Here is a 19785-nt window from a genome sequence, read left to right as displayed (position 1 = left end):
CAATGGAGCGGGAAGAAAAACAAGCAGAAAGATTAATCACAGGCAATGTTTCTGTACGAAGTCCCACTGGATAACCCAGTAGATCCTGGAGGACTCTCGTCAGCGTGGGTCACTGCCGTATCCCTAACACCTGAAACAGCAGCTGGCTCATAGCGGATACTCAGTATCAGCTGAATGTGTGGAGGGCGAGGACATAAATAAGCTCAAGGTGCTGAGAGGCATTTAAACAAAGGATTAAAGGATTCTTGAAGGTGAAAAAAACAAACCAAATTAACCTGGAAAAGGCATGAAGGCAAAGCATTCCACTCAGAGAGAAGGAAAAGGCACCGAAGCCATGACAGAGCAGGGCAGACACACATCCCGGGGTACTGAGCATGCGAGGCTACAGGGAGGGTTGGGCCGGGCCGTAGGAGATGAGGGACGCCCAAGCAGGGCAAGGTCATCAAAAGCCTCATACATCATGTACAGGAACTAGGGTCTTATCCTGAAAGCCGTGAGGAACCACTAAGGGATGGGAATAGTTCATTATCAACCAGAAGTCAGAGTTGCTGTGCTGAAGAAGCATTCTAGAGACTTCCGCAAATATGGAGATCAGACAAAAAAATAAGAACGTCCAAAAGATTTGTTCTGGGAACAGTGCTGTATTTTCAGGAGAAAAACGCCCCATAGTAACTATGCAAAAAAGCCTCCATGCTGAGTAACTGAGAGGACCCTGGGCGTCCTTGGGAACAATCAGACAATCAGGGTTTTGGCCCGGTTATCATTTAGCCTCAGGCCCCTTTGTGGCCTTACCGTTTGCAACCTCTTTCCCTGGGAGGCAGAAGAGAGGCAGGCAATTACCGCTTAATACAAAAATACTCGTCCTAAAATACTGGTCTTTGGGGGGCCTGGGTGGCTCAGTGGATTAAGCCTCCACCTTTGGCTCAGGTCATGATCCCGGGGTCCTGAGATCGAGCCCCACATCAGGCTGTCTGCTCGGCAGGGAGCCTGCTTCCCTCCTCTCTCTGTACCTGCCTCTTCTGCCTCCTTGTGATCTGTCAAATAAATAAATAAAATCTTTAAAAAAAAAATAAAATACTAGTCTTCACAGTAAATATAAAAAATATCCTACGAGTATACCCCAGAAGATTCTAAGATAAACAGTGCAACAGGTGGGGCTCCCACAGTCAAGTGATGTCTAGTATAAAAAGAAAGGAAGAGAGAAAAGAACTTTCCCCTTCCATAGATGGATTGTTTAGGCCACTCCTGACCTCATAGGAAGGTACCTTTGCTGTCTGTGATGCTGCGGAAAGACACTAGTTAAACTATGAGGTATGGGGGGTGCCTGAGTGGCTCAGTCGGTTAAGCATCTGCCTTCGGCTTGAGTTATGAACTCGGGGTCCTGGGATTGAGCTCCATGTTGGGCTCCTTGCTCAGCGGGGAGCCTGTTTCTCCCTCTCCCTATGCTCCCCTTGCTTGTGCTCGCTCTCTCTCAAGTGAATAAATAAAATCTTATTAAAAAAAAAATTAGGGGTGCCTGGGTGGCTCCTCTGCCTTCAGCTCAGGTCATGATCCCAGAGTCCTGGGATCGAGCCCCGCGTCGGGCTCTCTGCTTTGCAGGGAGACTGCTTCCTCCCCCCTCTCTCTGTCTGCCTTTCTGCCTATTTGCAATCTCTCTCTCTCTCTCTCTGTCAAATAAATAAAATCTTAAAAAAAAAAATTATGAGGTGTGGCTCCCAGACTCACCTTCCCCACACTAGGGTTTGCACTGGGGGTCACTCCCTCTTCTTTCTGTGTAGGAATCTCCTTGGCCAGAAGGCTATAGGTAGTGATCACGATGTCGTATGTAGAGAGGCTGCACAGATAGGACACAAAGCAAAAGGTAAACAATCCCTCCATGACTGACAGGAGAGGTGGAGAGGATCCCTTTATGAAAATGCCCACGGCTGGAGGCACATCGGCAGAATTCATCAATTCATGTCCTTAATCCACATATACATGGTTCAAGAGAGGTAAATTTTACTCATTGCCTTATGTTTTATCTCTGATCATTTTAATAGTCTGTTTACTATAGCTAAATGGCCTACCTATTCCCATCACATGAGTCAGAAAGAAAAATCTCTAGCTGGAGTCATATAAAGCTGGTTAGGATCTGGCAACAACAGGAGTAGGGTAGGGTTAGGAATTAACATTTAGTAATGCTTTGAGCTAGATAGGTGCTGAAGGCCCAAGGAAGTAAGAAACCCTCAAAGCACTGTTCATCTAGATCTGATCTTTTTTGCCTTATCATCCTATAAGGGATTTCTGAAAACCCATTAATCCAGCCTTGACATTTGGGTAAAAAAACACATGCTGTAAGCTTTGAGTTTACCTTGCCTATGCTCTTTACATGTAAAGATTCTTATCAAAAGGCACAACCTTCTTTCCAATGAAACTTAATACTGTGCACCTGGGAGAATGTCCATAAATACTTTGATAAAAATGATCTGCCTAATTCAGAGGGAGCACTGTTTACACGCTGGCTTAGCATAACAGAGAGAAGAAAAATTAAGAAGGACTCCAATCAGTCAACTAGTACATTCTGAATACAAATGACGTATGACTAAAGTGCAAATCAAGTAAGGTACAATTTATTTTTAACAACTATCTATTACAGCGCCGTCTGGGTGGCTCAGTCGGTTACGCATCTGCCTTGGGCTCAGGTCACGATCCCAGGGTCCTGGGATTGAGTTCTGCATCGAGCTCCCTCCTTGGCAGGGAGTCAGCCCCCCCCTCCTTCTGTCACTCCACCCTGCTCATTCTCTCTCTCTCAAATAAATAAGTAAAATCTTTAAAAAAAAAAACAAAAAACTGTCTAGAACAAAGGCCAGCCACTGACAGTACTCTGCTGGAGAAGGGACACAGGCCTATCACTGATGCCCTGACACCTTCTGTCTGCTAGACTGACCCTCACTCGTGAGAGTGGGTGTAAGACCTAAGGCCCCAGCTTTTGCAACTCACCTCTAAAAGACTACCACTCTGTTCTTTAGGAGATAAAATAATCTGCTAGGACAGGCTGGGGAGATTATTTAGAAGCAGAAACAACTCCGTTCTTGATTAGATCAACAAGTATTCAACCCAGACCATCATATTACAATTAAGAACAAAAAACAATTCCTTTAGGGGTTCCTGGCTGGCTCAGTTGGTGAAACATGTGATTCTTGGTCTTGGGGTTGATGTTCTTGGGGTTGAAGTTCGAGCCCTACATTGGGTGTACAGATTACTTAAAAATGAAACCTTAAGGAGGGGTGGGGTTATTGACATTGGGGAGGGTATGTGCTATGGTGAGTGCTGTGAAGTGTGTAAACCTGGCGATTCACAGACCTGTATCCCTGGGGATAAAAATACATTATATATTTTTTAAAAATTTTAAATTTAAAATTAAAAAAAAAAAAAACCACCTTAAAAAACAAAAAAATCCTTTAAAGCCAAAAGGCAAAGACTAGGACTAAAATCACCATCTGGGGAAACATTTTCCTTCCTCCTTCCCAATCCTCCTCCTTGAGGAGTTCAGTTGGGCCTAATTCTAAACTCTTCAATCTAAAACTTCCTAAGATGATTTCTATATGAAAAACACAGCCAGTCTACACCAACTAATCATTAATATTCTACCAAGATGCTCTGTAAGACTGGGCTGGTTGCACTCACATGAATGGAAAAAGAATAGGAATTTGGAATCAGAAATTCCACAAGAATGCAGTAACTGTGGCAGACCCCTGTTCCAGGGCTTGCTGGCCGAGAGCTCAGCAGCTCAGGCTACCTCGCACAGCTACTCTTGCTGAGGATGGTGACAAGAACAAAAGAACACCATTCTCTTCAAAGATGCATCTCGTAGCACAGGTGACAGATGCTGGGTGGTGACAGTGCCTTTGGTTCTTCACAAGAACCATGAGTCCTGACTATCTGAGAGCTTGGGGGGAACAGGAAGGCAATAGGGCCGCTCAAGCCAAGAGGCTGAGGGCTCGTGCCCACTGCCGTTTTTCTGCACTTACACTTTCGCACGTTGATCCCGATTGGGCCCGTGATAGAGACAGACTCTTAGCATGTTGTTGCTCACACGTTTCATCACCTCATTTTTCCAGTGATGGATCAGGGAGGCAGGACAGATGATCAGCGTTCCACGGGAAGTGAACTCACAGGAGTCTTGAGGGGAAAAAGAAATCAACACCCCATTGCTCTCACTAAATAGTCTTAAACTCCTTCAGGGTATCTCCTCTTCCTCTTGACTTTTATTCCTTCAATCAGTATTTTTAACAGACTGGTGCTCTTATTTCCACACACAGCGCAGAATAGAATGGAAAATGACTCAAACTGCTTCTTTATTTTCCCTTGTACAAAGGTTAGACAGAGAGTAGCTAGAGAGAGGAAGGGTGTGGTCCGTAGCCTTGGTCTAAAAAACCCAATGTGCTTCCACGGTGGTTAAGAGGTAGAAGTGGGATCTTTTCCTACCTTGTCCTGAGTTGATGCGTTACAGGGGCTATTATTACTTTTTTCTGGAAAGCATAACTTAATTACATCCATGCTATAACACAAGTACAAAACCCCTAGGACAGGCCATGTGTGATGTGGGGTTGCTGACATGTTACACATAGGACCTTGAAAGTACTCAGACAGTAATTTTATCTTAACAGCAGCAGCTGTGGTGAGACAGAAATTGCCTAGAATTGGGAAACTTACGGAATTTCAGAAAACTTGGAAACAGTTTCTGCTAAAATCAGAGGTTGTGACGGACCTTCCTTTAAAAAATTATGTATTAACTCATTTGACCCGGTCCTGTACCTGTGTCCTTAATGTTAACAAGAATCATCATCGGAGCCATTCCAGAGGCTTGGCTTTCTCTATACACTTTTTTCGAATCACAGGTCAGGTTATATTTATGGCAAAAGAGGAAATGATCACTGGTAACGAGTAGATTCAGCCTCAGAAATGATGCCAGAGGACAGAGTCTAACACTGGTTTTCTGATCGATTAATGACACAGGACCAAAAGTATTCTTTCACAGCTAAAACACGCCCACACTCACTGCTGGCTCAGACAAGTTAGGAAAGAAGAAGCTATGAAGACATTTGTATACCATCTCTGGAAAGCCAAGTCAAGGCTGTGTTTTTGTCCTCTTCTTTGTTCTTCTCTTGATTCTTCTGGGACAGGATGAGTGCAATCATCGTCAGGGTTTTCCCTAATCCCATATCATCTGCTGGAAAAACAAAACTGAAGTCAGAGAGTTTATCACTTAGAGCAAAGAATCCCATCCACTTCCACAGAAGAAACCAACTGGTAGACCTGAGTCCTTGATGAGCAGCCGCTGCTGGTTCAGGCACTATTATTTCTGACCCTAACAAATCCTTGACCTTGGGAACAAGGAGGAACCCTCGCCCCTCTTTCTCATTATCAAAATCAAAGACATTTACCATGACCTTTGCAAAACTCAAAGTTTATTATTTAGACCTCACTCCTGTGTGCGTTGTAGTGTTACTTACCTAACACATTCACTGGCTGGCTGTTTCAGTCGGCTGACACTGCCCCGTCTTTCTTCACTCCACAAATCAGAAAGATCCAGCAGATGGAGTTAATTCAAAACAGTCCTCCATTCCCTTAACTTACTCATCAAAGAGGAGCATAAACTAACATTCCTCAGACACTGTCATTGTGCCCATCACTGAACCTCTCTCTTTGAATTTGCTATTTATACCCTAAAAAATATTCTCACCCTCACTGTAACAGTTTAAAATGTCCCAGCAAGGGTTCTGGGTCACATTCTGGCTTCGAACTCCAATGCAAGCAGGGTTCCCACCACTCCCAGAACTTCTTAGGGCAGCTCACTGTGCCTACACTCCGTGCACAAACACTGTGGTTTATGCCGAACACCTGCTTTCCTTTGGGAAGCCTGGCATTTCAGGACGGACCAGGCCTGAAGTTACCGGTGTGACCAGCTCCCAGCAAACACCTGCGGCCCAAACTCCCATGCTTGGCAATATCTTATGCATGTCATCACCCTGTGTGACTTCACTGGGAAAGGCCTCTGGAAGCTTCCACCTGGTGTTCCCTGAACTTTGCCCCGTGGTTTTCCCTTTGCAGATTTCAAGTCATAGCACATCAAAATAATTTTATTTTTTTATTTTGCAAGAAATCCTAGCCATGCATATGACTATATGCTGTGCCTCCTCCTTCCAAATCATTGACCCTGGACGTGGTCCTGAGGAGCCCTGTCACAGCCACTTACTTCCTAGCCACTGTGGCCACCTGTCATATTTTCTAGAAGCTGAGCACCCTAGAAATTTTTAGTTTGATGAGTCTCCAAAGCAGAGCATGGAAAACTTGCTTTTAAGGGTTCCCTGCACCTAAGTCCTTGGCAGTGTGCCTTGCCTCGGGAGAACACACGTACTCCCACAAGAGCTCAATTTAGATGCAAGCAACTTGAGAAAAGAGGCTCCTGTGAATCCCTTTCTGCAGGAAGGGGTGGAGACAGGAGTCTGACTTTGGGGTGGCAATGCTTTCCTTTAGAGTCTAACAGAGCAAAGCAGCCATGAGAGTTCCCACAAGACACTCAGTTTGTACTTGGCTTTGGCCATGCTCCTAGACATCTGGCCTCCAGCCTACCTCCCCACACGTCCTCGAAACTCTCTGTGCCACCAGAGAATGAATTCTCCCTCTGCTTAGTTAGCCACGTCAGCTTCTACCACCTGCAGCCACGACCTGCCTGATCCTTCAGCTGCGTACTCTTGACCACATTGCTTTACCATCCTGCACCTCAGTTTCTTCACCTGTAAAAGGGGGGCAGCATAGTGCCCACCCCAGAGTTGTCGAAAGGATCAAATGAAACCATACCATACACCTGTTGCTCTTAGCGTAACACCAGACTCACCCAGAATTCCTCCGTGTGGCTTCTGACTTTCCCGCCATGACAACCAGGCCAATGCCTGCTTCTGGTGTGGTAGCAAAGGGACCTGACAAAGGAAGAACCAAAAGCTGAGTATAAATTCCTCAGGAGGGGCTGGATCCCGACTCCACTGACTCCAAGCTCTCCTCTCCTCTTTTCTGTAAGTGATCCTACCAATAATCCGGCTGTCATGGGCTGCCCACAGCATCTTGGAGGTCCCTGACTCCACCTCTCACCTCCAGTGGCCGAATGTCCTGGGCTGCCCAGGACAGACTTGCCCCTACTGGCCAGCATGTCTATCAAGAGCATCCCCAACCCCCTCAAGTGAGTCTCCCTCTGTCTGCTTTAATCAGCCAGGCAGTTTCTACTGCTTGCAATCAAGACCTCTGACCGGCCACCTTCCTTTCACTGATGAAGCCATTCTGATGGTTCTTCCTCATTTTCTCTCTTAAAATATGACTCTCCTGGGGCGCTTGGGTGGCTCAGTGGGTTAAAGCCTTTGCCTTTGGCTCAGGTCATGATCCCAGGGTCTTGGGATCAAGCCCCGCATCGGGCTCTCTGCTCAGCAAGGAGCCTGCCTCCCCCACCCTCTCTCTGCCTGCCTCACTGCCTATTTGTGATCTCTGTCAAATAAATAAATAGAATCTTAAAAAAAAAAAAAAAAAAAGGTGACTCTCCTCTCTGCAGGCAAGGTTCCCCTCGCACCATGAGTTGTAAATTTTAATAGCCTTTTGGCGAACACCCCCTTCCAGTCTTTTCTTAACTCCAGTTCATCTTGCACTCTGTGAATAAAACCACCTTCAGGAAACTACCTGGCTTGAGATTCTAGATGATTTCGTCCCATCTCTGGAGCAAGTCTCTCTGAGCTGCTTCCCTGTGCCACACCACACTGCCAGGGAGACCCCCACTCAAGGACGTCACCTGCTCCCCACCTTCAGTTGCTGGTCCTGCTCCCGGGACCTTCTCTCTACCCAGAGTGTTTGGCTTCTACCCTCTCTGCTTCCTTTGGGCTTGCAGCTCTGTCAAAGCACAGGGCAGGCAGGCGACAAAGAATGCTTGACCTACAGAGACTTCTCCCTTATTCAGTACACTGTGTCCAGTACAGGGCACACTTTACCTATGTTCCTGTGTCCTTTTCTGTTTCACGGATGTTGTAGATGCACTCCCCCCCTCAACCAGTTAAGAGCAGCAAATCCTCTGCATCCTTGTAGCACCCCTGAAGCTCAATAAATGGGTCTTCTATTGCTACTGACCTACAGAACCTTATGGTTTTAAGAAAAAAAAAAAGTGGGTGTGGTTCTTTTTTTTCTCAGTGCTAAACAAAAGGAGAAAACACTCCAAGGGAAGCCACGAAAGCATTACGTGTAGGAAATGATCCATCAGGAGGGCGCTCTACCAGGCAGCCCCCAGGGTCTCCCTATCCATGGTGCAGGGACACTCTTGGAGGAAGGACATGATGTGCCTCGAGTTTCCCCCAGCTCACCTTCAGCCCGGCTGGGTCCTCTGCCATGGCTGTCTCTCCTGGCCGCGACTCCAGTGACGCGTGCAGCTCATCGATGGCTTTACTGATGATTCTCCACGTAGCATGAGGGCCATCCTGTGCAGGGCCTGCAGACAGACAGGTGGTATGGAAAGGTGTCACAAGGGCCGCAATCTCGCAACTCACGATTCGCCAGGTAACCGATCTGCACAAACTACAAATTCTCACTCCCAGATTTTCCTTTCTCACAGGCTCCACAACCCCATTTTCCATTTGTTTAACCACACGCTTCCAAAAATCAAGAGCAAAATAACAGAAAACAGATGAAAAAGAGAGCTTGGAGTATTTTTGGTGGGCTTTTTCTTCCCCCTCCAGTTTTGAAGAGGTGGCAGAGGAAAAGGTAACGCCACCATTATTTTAGGAAGAAAAGCTCCTTGGGGCTGGATGTAAAGAAGGGAAGCCAGCAATAGGGAAGGCTGGGCTAGTGGAAGTCTGTGGACTTTTAGGGAGACAGAGGGACACCCCCTGATGTGCACGTCACACGCTGACTGCGCCGTGCCAGGATTTTGAGAACGAGCGTGCACATGTGAGCATGCAAAGTAGGGACGGCCCACCCCCAGAGAGACAGAGACAGAGACCAGCAGACTCCCTGCAGAGCCCAATGCAGGGTTCGATCTCACGAACCTGACACTCAAGAGTCCGACACTCAACTGACTCAGCCGCCAAGCGCCCCGAAACAAGCGCATTTTCTGTTTTTTAGGCCACCCTCAGTTGTATCCAGCTCCTAGTCTATTTCTTACCCCTGTTAACTATCACTCTTCCACTTTCTCCCTTTCCTTCCCTTTTCTGTTTCCTTGCTTCCTTCCCTTTCCCCTTCTAGATCGCTAGGGCCTTCAGCTGGGAGAGAACTAGCCTTAGCTTTTCCAGTCACTGACAACCAAACAGACCAGCGAGCTTGGGTACTGTCTCCTCATCAGCAAACCAACCCATCCTAAGACATACGACCTAGTTACTTCTGAGCCATAGTTTTCTGGTAAGTTCAGGACAGAAACTCATTTAAATAGGGTATCACTGCTCTTGGTGGGTCTTTGGTCATCAGATTAACTTCTGCTGCTTCTCCGCTCGGCCTTTATACACAGGGTGCAAATGTGCCCACTGGTGTGCCTACCTCACTGTGGAGTAAGTCTGAGTTTTCATTCACAAAACATTTACGAGAGGATTCCCACATGCCAGCTCCCGGGTTAACTGATTACGGCTCGTGACCAAAGTCAGTGAACACAGCAGGCACAGAAATCTCAACATTGTGCAAGCTCAGCTAAGCAACACAATCTGTATCACGCGGGCAACTTAAACCTCCAGAAGGGCTTCTCCCTTCATACAGGCACAGAGACCTCTCCTAGGCAGCATTAAATTTGTAGGAGTAGCCATTCACACTGGGCCCAGGCCCTTGGATCTTACCTCCATAGCCATGACTGGATCCCCCAGCACCTGCTGGGCAGGCAGCCTTCCATCCTTGAGAACCCAGAGGCTCGAGACCCTGACCCTGCAGGGGCTGGGGAGGCACCCAGGGAAGGGACTCAGTGGTAGATTTGCTGAAGTTTCTCTGTTGCGGCACTGGAGTGTTACTCTTCTCATTGGCGTCTGCTCAAAAATCAAGGAAAGAACAGGCTATAATTCAGGAAAGCAAAGGAACTGTATGTGGGAGCGGAGGTCAAGAGGGGGTGGGATCACTACCATTCCTATAAGCTGGGGAAGACCTCAAGGGCACAGCACTGAAAAGTTCTTAAACAATAGAAAAGAGCTGAGTCCACAGGAAATGAAGGAAGCTTTCATAAATCACAGGGGTCATTTTGAAAAGCTCAGAAGTAGATAATCAAATGGGACAGGTAAATGGAGCAACAGATTCTTTACTTAAAGGCCTTGTCAAATGTGTCATTTAAAGTTCCTGCAGACCCCGAGTTCTGGGGTGTAACCCATTTTACCTGGCTCTGGGGAGAGGGCAAGAGCACCAAGGGCTTCCTCTAACTCCTGAATTTGCTTGAGCAACTTCTGACCCTTGTCTGGAAGAGCCTGGATGTTCACTGACTTCAGTGTGCTCTGAAAAACAGATCCTGTAAGATGATCTCTTGTCTCAAGTTGTTAGAAAGGTAGTTTCAGAATAAAGTAATCTAAAATGTGAAAACACTGCAATTAGGGTCCTTTGAGTATATGTGTGAAAACCTGGGTTTTGTTTTGTTTAAATCCACAAATATAAACCCAGAAAAGACAGAACCTAACTATCCACCTACAAAACCTTTCCCACACTGACACAGTTGACTTGCCTGTAGCCCCCACCAACCACTGCTCAGACCTTAAACACAATGGACACGGTGGGTCAGGAGTAATTACCTTCTTTTGCTTCAGTTGTGTTGTGAGGTACACACGTTGGGCTGCTGGATCTGAAGACTCTGCCTTCCTGGAAACACCTGAGGCAGATGTTTTTGTTTGCATACTCTGACCAGGGAATGGGAGGCTCTCCTCCTTCTGTGAGTCCGGAGTCGAGTCAAAGAACAAGGGAGGCTTAGAGGAAGTGAAAACGGCATTATTCTCCTCACCGTCACCACAACTGGAGGCCGCCTCTGGCCTCTGTCCTGGGGAGCGGACCGTGGCCAGTGGTGCACACCGTGCGGCTGGTCCTCCCGGAGCAGGCCCATGCCCAGGCTCCGACTGTCGGGTGGTCTGAGAGCATGAACCATCCCTTGCCTTTGTTTCTATCACCTCCTGGCTCTTGGGGTGCTCTTTGCTGACCTGTTGTTCTTTCTGGGGCTTGCTTACTGGGTTCTGACTGTGAATAATCCCAGGCAAAGGATTGGTTCCTTTTTCCCTCAGAGGCTCTGACGTTTTTTGGACATGATGACTCTCAACGTGTGACTTCTCCCGAAGAGACCCACATGGTTTTCTCGGCTCCTCACCATGGCACTGCTTGGATTTAACCTCAGAAAGGTTTCTTGTGTGCGTCCCTTCCCTGTCCTTGGCTTCATGCTGAAACTCCGCCTTCTCCCCTCGCTGCTGCTCTTGAGGTATAGGCTGCTTCTTCATTCCCTCCACCAGGCCAGAAGAGAGATCTTTCTTCATCCAGCAGTGGGATTCAGGCTTCCGTTCTTTCTTTTGATCCACGAGCCCATCTCCCTTTTCCTTCGGCTTATCAGCCACCTTTTCCTCACATTCGCCTTTGCTGAACTGCTTCCAGAGTGATGGTGCTTGATTCTTGTCCAGCACCTTGAAAGGGTTTCTCGGCTGGGTGGAAAGACAATGAAGAGGCTCCGAGGCATGCTGAGACTTGTTGGTTACAGAATGTTCTCTGGAACAAGGCTCCTAAAAGACACAAAAAAAATAACCTTAATATAAAACATTAATGCAAGCATCGTATCTAGAATGCCTTTTTTTTTTTTCCAGAGGAAATGGAAACAGTAGTCCGATATTTCTGAACATTTTTAGCTCTCAAAAGGACTATATGCCTAACTCATGAAGTATTAGTTCCTGAACAGTACTTTTGAAGCCTGGTTCCTTCTCTGTCCGTGACCACTGCTTTCCTGGGTCTCAAGGACAAGCACTGACCCAATCAAGTGCTTTTGCAGTTCCAATAGCCACAATGTATACCATTCACAAAAAATTATTCTCTCGAGATGAACTGATCCTCAAACGTATACAATGTCCTATGCTTGGAGTTTGGCTTTAGGACAATTTCACTATAGGAAGCCAGAATGACAAGTCTGAGCTACATTTCGACCAACGAAAGTCTTGCCGCTTCCCCTGCGTTGAGCCTCTCATGCTCTGGGTATCTGTCAATCTCTCACGGTCTAGGAGCTTACGAATAACACGCTATTTATACCAACATCAAGGAGATACAGTCTATTACAAGATGCTGAAATTGATCAAGTAAATCCAAATTTTTTCCTAAATAGAACAGTGACTCCATTTAAGACCTTGATTATTTAAGTGAAACAAGAGGCAAATGATTAAATCTCCACTATAACCAAGAAGTCCTTTGAATTAGAAGACCCAATAGGGTCTACGTTGCTTAAGGAAAAGAACTATTTTTAAGAGACAGTATGACGAAGACCAACCAGTTTATACTGGACTTCAAGGTCTTTTCCGGTGACATCACAGATTAACCAGTCTTGGGAGAGCAGGCTGAAAGACGGGAATAACTCCTACCTGCCACGGGATACTTCCGCACCATTGCTTCCCCGCCGCCTTACTTCTAACGCACTGGAAGAACAATCTAGTGAAATATAAAACACAAACAATCAAGGCTGTGGAAATCCATCACAATGAGACAAACTACTTTTTCATCCAAAAAACATCTTGCAACTATTTGGTGCTGGTTTTGAAAGGTCACTTGAAACCAATTACTCCTATATTTACATTTAGAAATTCTACTGCATGAGGTATGTAGAAGGACTAAGAAATGGAAGAAAAGAAGCGTCATGGAAACCAAGATGTACACAGGTTTATCCTTTTCACTCTGCAAGGAATGACTGAAATAGAAACATGATCAGCAGCGGCTGCTAAAATCAGAAAAAGAGAGAGAACCAGACATTAGGTATCCCTGATGGGAAACCATGATATGACCTATACAGTAAAACAAAACAAAACTAAGCCAAACCAAAACAAACAAAAATTAACCCAGATCAGGTCAAACCCCCAGATTCAATTACCAATTTACGGAAAATACAAACAACAGGAACACACAGAGCTCAGCCACAGGGATATGACCTGTAAGATCTTGACCGTGAGAAATGATCTATGACAAACAACTGCCTTCCTTTGAAACATATATTACAAGGGAGGGAAAAAATGGAGAGAGAACTTCAGAGACTTCACAGACACATCAATCAATTGCAACTGTGAACCTTATTTATTGATTTAAACATATAAACAGAAAATTATTAAAAATAAACTATGACATCTATGAAGCTCCTGGCAATCTGCACTCCAACTGGTTAAAAAGAGAGAGAATCCCTGTCTTAGAGCCATACACTGAAACATCTACAGAATAAATGATGTAATCTGGGACCTGTCTGAAAATATGGCAGGAGATGGCAGGGAAGAGAGGGTAGAGAATACACTGAACAAGACTGGCATGAGTTGGTAACTGTTGGAGCTCATATGTTGTAATAGTCTATCTTGTCTACTTGTATATATTTGCAATTTCCCATTAAAAAAAAAAAGACTGTACTCATACATTCCAATACAAGACTGTCCCTATACCAGTAAATACAGCCTACGACCCTCCCACAGAAATGGCTATGCTGCTCCATCCACAAATGAAACCATGCATGTGCTCTCTGGCACGCCAGATTTTGCATGTGATTCTCCCTCCATCCAAAGAATGTCTTCTTCATCCCTGTTTGCCCACCACGTCCCCCATCACCAGTTCTCAAAGTCCTACATGTCCCTCAGAGCCCAGTTCAAGCCATACCTCCTTTGCAAGGTTTTCCCATATTGCTTTCCCTGTTCATCCACTGTATTGTTTCTGTATTTCTGTTGTATTGAGTTGTATTATACTCGTATCTGCCTGTCTGCCCGACATTTTCAGCAACCAGAAGACTATAGTCATATGTGATCTCTTTATTCGCAACTATGCCTTGCTTTTTGTACATACCTGTTAAGTATCGTGGAATTAAATAGAGTGAGCTGATTTTTTCCTTACCCAAAATGAGTCTTCAAACACATTTAATAATCAGTCAAAGAGAAGCAGCTTTTAAATATCATTTTACTTAACTGTTTAACTAGGCAACAAACTCAACCAGAAAGTATAAAGCCATGAAAAGGATCATCTCACAGTAACCTATTCCCAGTTCCCATCCTTTCCAAGTACCCATTCCTATTAGCTTTCTGTTTACCTTTCCAGAGATTTTAATATATTCAGATCAATATAAATATATGAATCATAATTTCCTTTTCCACACAAATGGATAGCATTGTTATACATTATACTAAATACACGGCATTTTTTAACAATGTAGTCAAGATTTTTCTAGAACACATAAAGGGTTCACACATATATATGTGCATATATTTTATGTGTATATGCGTGTATATATATATTTAATATGTATGCACATATATATATTTTTTTCGTATAGCTGCACAGTTTCCCCCTATCTAGAGCTCCATTATTTATTTATTAAGAACCTTCTTGATAGACAGTTTGGTTGTTTCCAATATTATGCTACTAAAAACAATGTCACAATGAATCTTAATGTATCTGTAGGGTAACTGCTTATTTCTCATATTGTATACTAGGGCCGTCTCGGTTTTTCTTGATCAATTACCTTCTCGATTTTATTTATTGCTGTTATCTGACTCATTAAATTCCATTTTTACCTACATTAATCCTTTCTTTCTTCTTTCAGCTTAATCTCTTGCTCTTTTTCTAACCTCTTAAATTAGTCACATGATATACAACATGAATCGTGACAGTCCAAGTCCCAATTCAAAATCCCCAGATGTCATTACCTCACCTGGACATAAAAGCAAAGATAAGCCTCAAATGAACAAGTGTTCCAGTCAAACTGAAAAGAAAACAGGTCCAGCCCCCCCAGTATAAACTCACAATTTTCCCGTTCAAGCTCACAATTCTCTGAAAAAAATTTGCTGGTCTCTTTAGTTTTTCTCACTGCAATAGGATATTATATTGAACATGTGTAAAAAAATTTCCGAGATGCTTCAAATGCATAACAATCTAAAGTCCTGGCAACTATCGGGCAGTACCACTCCTTATCTAAGTAAATCAGGAATAAATTTCTGCTGTTATTTTAAGTGTATCAAGTACTTGAAATCTTCACTGACTAGAACATTTTATAAATCGTATCCATTTGAAAGCCCAAGTGACTGCAGACTTTCAAAAGGGTGGGACTTAAGAGACCAAGAAGGGACAAAACAACATATCTCTGATTTAACAATTAAGCATCTACTATGTTCTAGGCATGGTGCTAAAAATGCCTGTACTTGTATTTTTATTAAAACCAATCTGGGTGGGCTTCTCTGTTTTTAGGATAAAAAGTCTACTATCTTTATTAAATTGCAAATCAACAAAGAAAGCAACGGAAATATATGCTCAGAAAAAGCAAATATTGATTCTGCCACAAAGAAGAATGTAACTTCTGCAGTATATTCATTATCTCCCAGGATGTAAGCAATAAACAGTAATAATGAACACAGCTAGAGGAAACCAGACCTCTTCAATGCTCCACGAGAAGGCATATCCTCCCTTCCTCCTACAGGTTGATTGTCCAACCCAGATTTACACTGTCAGGCACGTTCACTTTAGTCAGGCCAGGATTCCCTTGGGCCCCAGAGTCTTCTCCCATTGGTCAGAATCCCAGCCTCAATACATTTAGCTCTGAATCCTCAGATAATTCATTTGATTAGCCTCTGTGCCAGTTTCCTATTCTCTAAAATGGCAAAAAAAAAAAAAAAAAAAAGTACCTACCTCTTATGATCACTGTGAAGACCACATGCATTAATACATGTAAAGATAAGGTTCAGACCAAAGCCTTTTCTAAGTAGGACCTAAAGCCCTGCAGCTGAGGGGTGAAGGATTTGGCAATTCTGGCCACATCAAAGTTTTAAACTTCCACCCGCGGGAACCACTAAGGAGCATGGCTCTCCTCTACCCTACGGCCATTAAAATAAAGTTTTAAACTTCCATGTGGTGAAAACATCGTTAGCAAGATTATAACACAAAAGGCAAAGTGGGAAAACTGTGACACTTAGAGCTAACAGCCTTCACATATGAGGATTCCTTCCATTACACAGCACAGTGTATGATACTCTACCATATAAATACACTACAAGATGTACTAGCTTTAATGAAGGGGGCTCTTCGTGGGGGTGGAACTTCATGAGCTTCTGCACGGGCCTGGCTTAGACCCAAATTTCTGTCATCTGCCCAGAAAATCATCACTGGGCTATATCGTCTGCACCCCAATCTTACCCAAAAACCAACCACACAAGGAATCTGCTAGACAAAGACTCAAATGATACTAAAAATAAAATAGATTTTTTCAATTTAAATTTTAAATTTATTTGAGAGAGAGAGAGTAGAGAGAGTAAGAGTGTGCACGAGTGGGGTGGGGGGGCAGAGGGAGAAGCAGATTCCCCGCTGAACAGCAGGCCCATCCACAGGGCTCAATGCCAGGCTCGATCCCAGAACTCAGAGCTCATGACCTGAGCTGAAGGCAGCCACTTAACCAACAGCCACCCAGGCATCCCTAAAGATAAAATATTTTGAACATCCCACAACAATCAGTTATTTAAAGAATTAAAACCTATTTTACCTAGTTACAGATAAAGAATACTTCCTTCTATTTTGATTCTAGATCTTTGAGAAGTTGAAAGACAAAGGAGAGGAGGGGGAAATGGGAAAGGAGCAAACAGAAACTCAGGAAGCTCAATGACATGTCCACACTTGATGTGTAAATCAAAGTGTATCACATCATTCAAGTCAGGGCAAGAGTTCCTTCCTCTGGTTCTACTGAAGTGACTGTTTCTTGTCCCTAAACAGATGGCCAAGGCTGAAGGGCCAGTCAAATGCTGGTAAGTGCCACCATCTGGTGTTTAAGTTAGAGAACTGCACACAAATGCAGCTACATGCCAAGGAATGAAAAATGGGCATCTTTGCCTCATCTGGGCTTATACCTCCTTCCCATTACTTGGCTACACCTGTCACCTAGTTGGGTTAAGCTTCAAACATGCTGGAATTAAGTCAAAGACACGAAGTACTTTAAGTTCAGTTTTCAGAACAAAAGGTTGTATTCCCTGAGGTTATTCTCCAGAGTACAGGGGTCCTGGCTAAAAGCCCTTACTGTCTGCTAGGGAAGTCATCTACTGACATACTAGATGTATCTAATTCTGTTAAAATCTCCAGTCTGGACTATGTATCAGGGTACTTGACTGTTTCTTGTTTTTTATTTATTGTGTGTTGTTGAACTGTATTTTATTATCCTAAAACAACCTCTTAAAACCTCCAGTAAGTACCTCCTAGTAATAATGTTCCAGACTTGGGCTAAAAGAAAAACATTGACATACTTTACTTTTCTATTTTTTTTTAGAGGGGGGAGGGGCAAGAGAGGGAGAGAGAATCTTAAGCAGGCTCCACGCCTAGCAAGAAGCCTGACACAGCACTCCGTCTCACAAGTCTGAGATCATGACCTGGGCCAAAATCAAGAGTCAGATGCTTAATCAACTAAGCCACCCCGGTGACCCTTTACTTTTCTATCTTAAAATAATGATCATGTCTCGGCCTCATCTACCTAGTATGAAAACTATTCACGGTAACTTGTCAGAATTCCATGTTGAGCTTAGACCTTTCTTTGGAGCTGCACTTCCTTCTCTAGCTGGTCTCCTATATATGTAAGACGTGACTAGTTCAAAGCTGTCTGTGTTGTCCACACATCCCAGTCCTCCACTGATACTACCTTTCTTTCCTTGTCTTGCTTAATGGTAAACTCAGCACCCATAGATCCCAACTTGAGCAGCATTCACTGAGCACTCACAGTGAGCCAAATGCCAACTGCATGCATCAGACCCACGACCTCACTGAATCCTCAAACCCAGGGAAGTCGGGACCGCCAGGGTCACTGCTCCTGAGGGGAAAATGAAGGACACAGATACAAGCTTAAATGCCCTACCAAAGCTTTTCACAATCTAAGTACACCCAACTCCACTGCCAGTGCCTCAGTCCAAGCACACCTTTCACTCAGAGACTAAAGGGGATGGATGCATCTAGAACCAGCAAGACCAAGGTCTGAATCTCAGCAATGCCACTTCACAACCCTGGGACCTGCTTCCTTTCCTAACCTCTCTAAATGTTAGTTGTCGCATTTTCCTATCACAGAAGAGTCTATGGTGGTAAGTGATACTGACTATGCCATTTACTAGACATTTAATAGCACCTCTATACCCTAAGTCTCCTTGCCTCCACCGTCTTCCTTTCTGACCAACCTTCTTCAACCATCTGTCTTTTATTAATGCAATTGGAGCAAACATTCTTCAGTGGCTTCCTACAACCTCAAACAGTCTTCCCATATGGTAGAGGGGTACCCCCAGCAGCATGTAAATGGTTTTAGGTGTCAGGACATCCTGACTTCATGCTCTAGAGGCTTACCAGCCCCACTGTACTAACAACAACAACAAAAAAAAAAAAAACAGTCAAAAGGTGAAAATTTCAGAACACCTGGGTGGCTCAGTTGGTTGAGCATCTGACTCTTGGTTTCAGCTCAGGTCATGATCTCAAGGTCATGAAATTGTCCCTGTGTGGGGCTCTGTGCTCAGCGGGTAGTCTGGTTCAGATCTTCTCCCTCCACCCCTTCTCCCACTCCCTCTCTCTCTCAGATAAATAAATCTTTTTTTAAAAAAGTAAACAATTTAAAAATACCATTTATAATAGCATCAAAAACCATAACACTCTCTGAAGATTAAATTTAACAAAAGGAGTAGAGTACTCTACAATGAAAACTATTCAACAATGCTGTGGGGAAAGAAAGCCATAAATATACCATGCTCATAGACTGGAAAATCAACTTTAATGTCAGTTCTTCCCCAAAGGATCTATACAGATTCGGTATAATACCGACCTAAGGAAATGTAGAAGTTGATGCTACATTTTATATGGACATGACTCAGAAGAGCCAATCTTGGAAAAGAATGCTGGAAGACTCACACTATCTTACCTGCTTGTGTCAGGATAGGCAAAAGGACCAACAGAACAGGTTAACAAGTTCAAAAAACAGATCTGTAACATGGTGGTCACTGATTTTTTACAAAGTGCCAAGTACTTCTACGGGGAAAGGGAAGTCTTCCATAACGGTGCCAAGACAACCAAATAATATATTCACTCAGTAACATACGGAAAAATAAATGAACTATTCCTATCTCATAAAATAGCCAAAATTATTTGGAATAGATCACAAATGATAAAAAAAAAAAAAGCCATTAAAAAAATAAACTATAAAATCTCTGTATCACTGCAAATAGAAGGAGAGATAAAAAGGTTCCAGGACGGGCACCTGGGTGACTCCGTGGGTTAAAGCCTCTGCCTTTGGCTCAGGCCATGATTCTGGAGTCCTGGGATCAAGCCCTGCATCAGGCTCTCTGCTCAGCAGGGAGCCTGCTTCCTCCTCTCTCTCTGCCTACTTGTGATCTCTCTCTCTCTCTTTCTCAGATTAAAAAAAAAAAAAAAAAAAAAAAAAAGTCTAAAATTTTTTAAAAAGCCTCCAGGACAAACAAAAACTAAAAGAGTTTGTAAACACCAAACCAGCTCTTCAGGAAATATTGAAAGGGGTCCTCTAAGCAAAGAGAGAACCTAAAAATAGTAGACCAGAAAGGAAAAGACACAATATACAGTAACAGTCACCTTACA

The 19785-nt window shown here is 44.0% G+C and overlaps 1 protein-coding gene across 5 annotated transcripts in view; it reads right to left on the bottom strand.

The window, feature by feature from the left end:
* TTF2 (transcription termination factor 2) overlaps positions 1–19785 on the bottom strand; it is a 41574-nt gene that overhangs the window by 15384 nt on the left and 6405 nt on the right. For 4 of the 5 annotated variants that reach the window (XR_009345159.1, XR_009345161.1, XR_009345160.1 and 1 more), the window contains exons 4-12: positions 12573–12639; positions 10764–11729; positions 10358–10472; positions 9834–10016; positions 8379–8503; positions 6881–6962; positions 5093–5212; positions 4011–4161; positions 1726–1834 (exon numbers count right to left, since the gene is read on the bottom strand). Coding sequence is in view for 2 of the 5 variants with exons in the window: in XM_059136452.1 (XP_058992435.1) it covers positions 1726–1834; positions 4011–4161; positions 5093–5212; positions 6881–6962; positions 8379–8503; positions 9834–10016; positions 10358–10472; positions 10764–11729; positions 12573–12639 (1918 nt within the window). In the remaining 3 variants the exon portion in view is untranslated. The remainder of the gene's footprint in view (positions 1–1725; positions 1835–4010; positions 4162–5092; positions 5213–6880; positions 6963–8378; positions 8504–9833; positions 10017–10357; positions 10473–10763; positions 11730–12572; positions 12640–19785) is intronic. The other variant, XM_059136454.1, reaches the window with a different exon arrangement.

Source organism: Mustela lutreola, chromosome 10, assembly GCF_030435805.1.
Source record: "Mustela lutreola isolate mMusLut2 chromosome 10, mMusLut2.pri, whole genome shotgun sequence".
In the NCBI taxonomy this organism is placed as follows: domain Eukaryota; kingdom Metazoa; phylum Chordata; class Mammalia; order Carnivora; family Mustelidae; genus Mustela; species Mustela lutreola.
The sequence above is the reverse complement of the archived record's forward strand: the minus strand, read 5'-3'. Positions and strand labels throughout refer to the sequence as shown.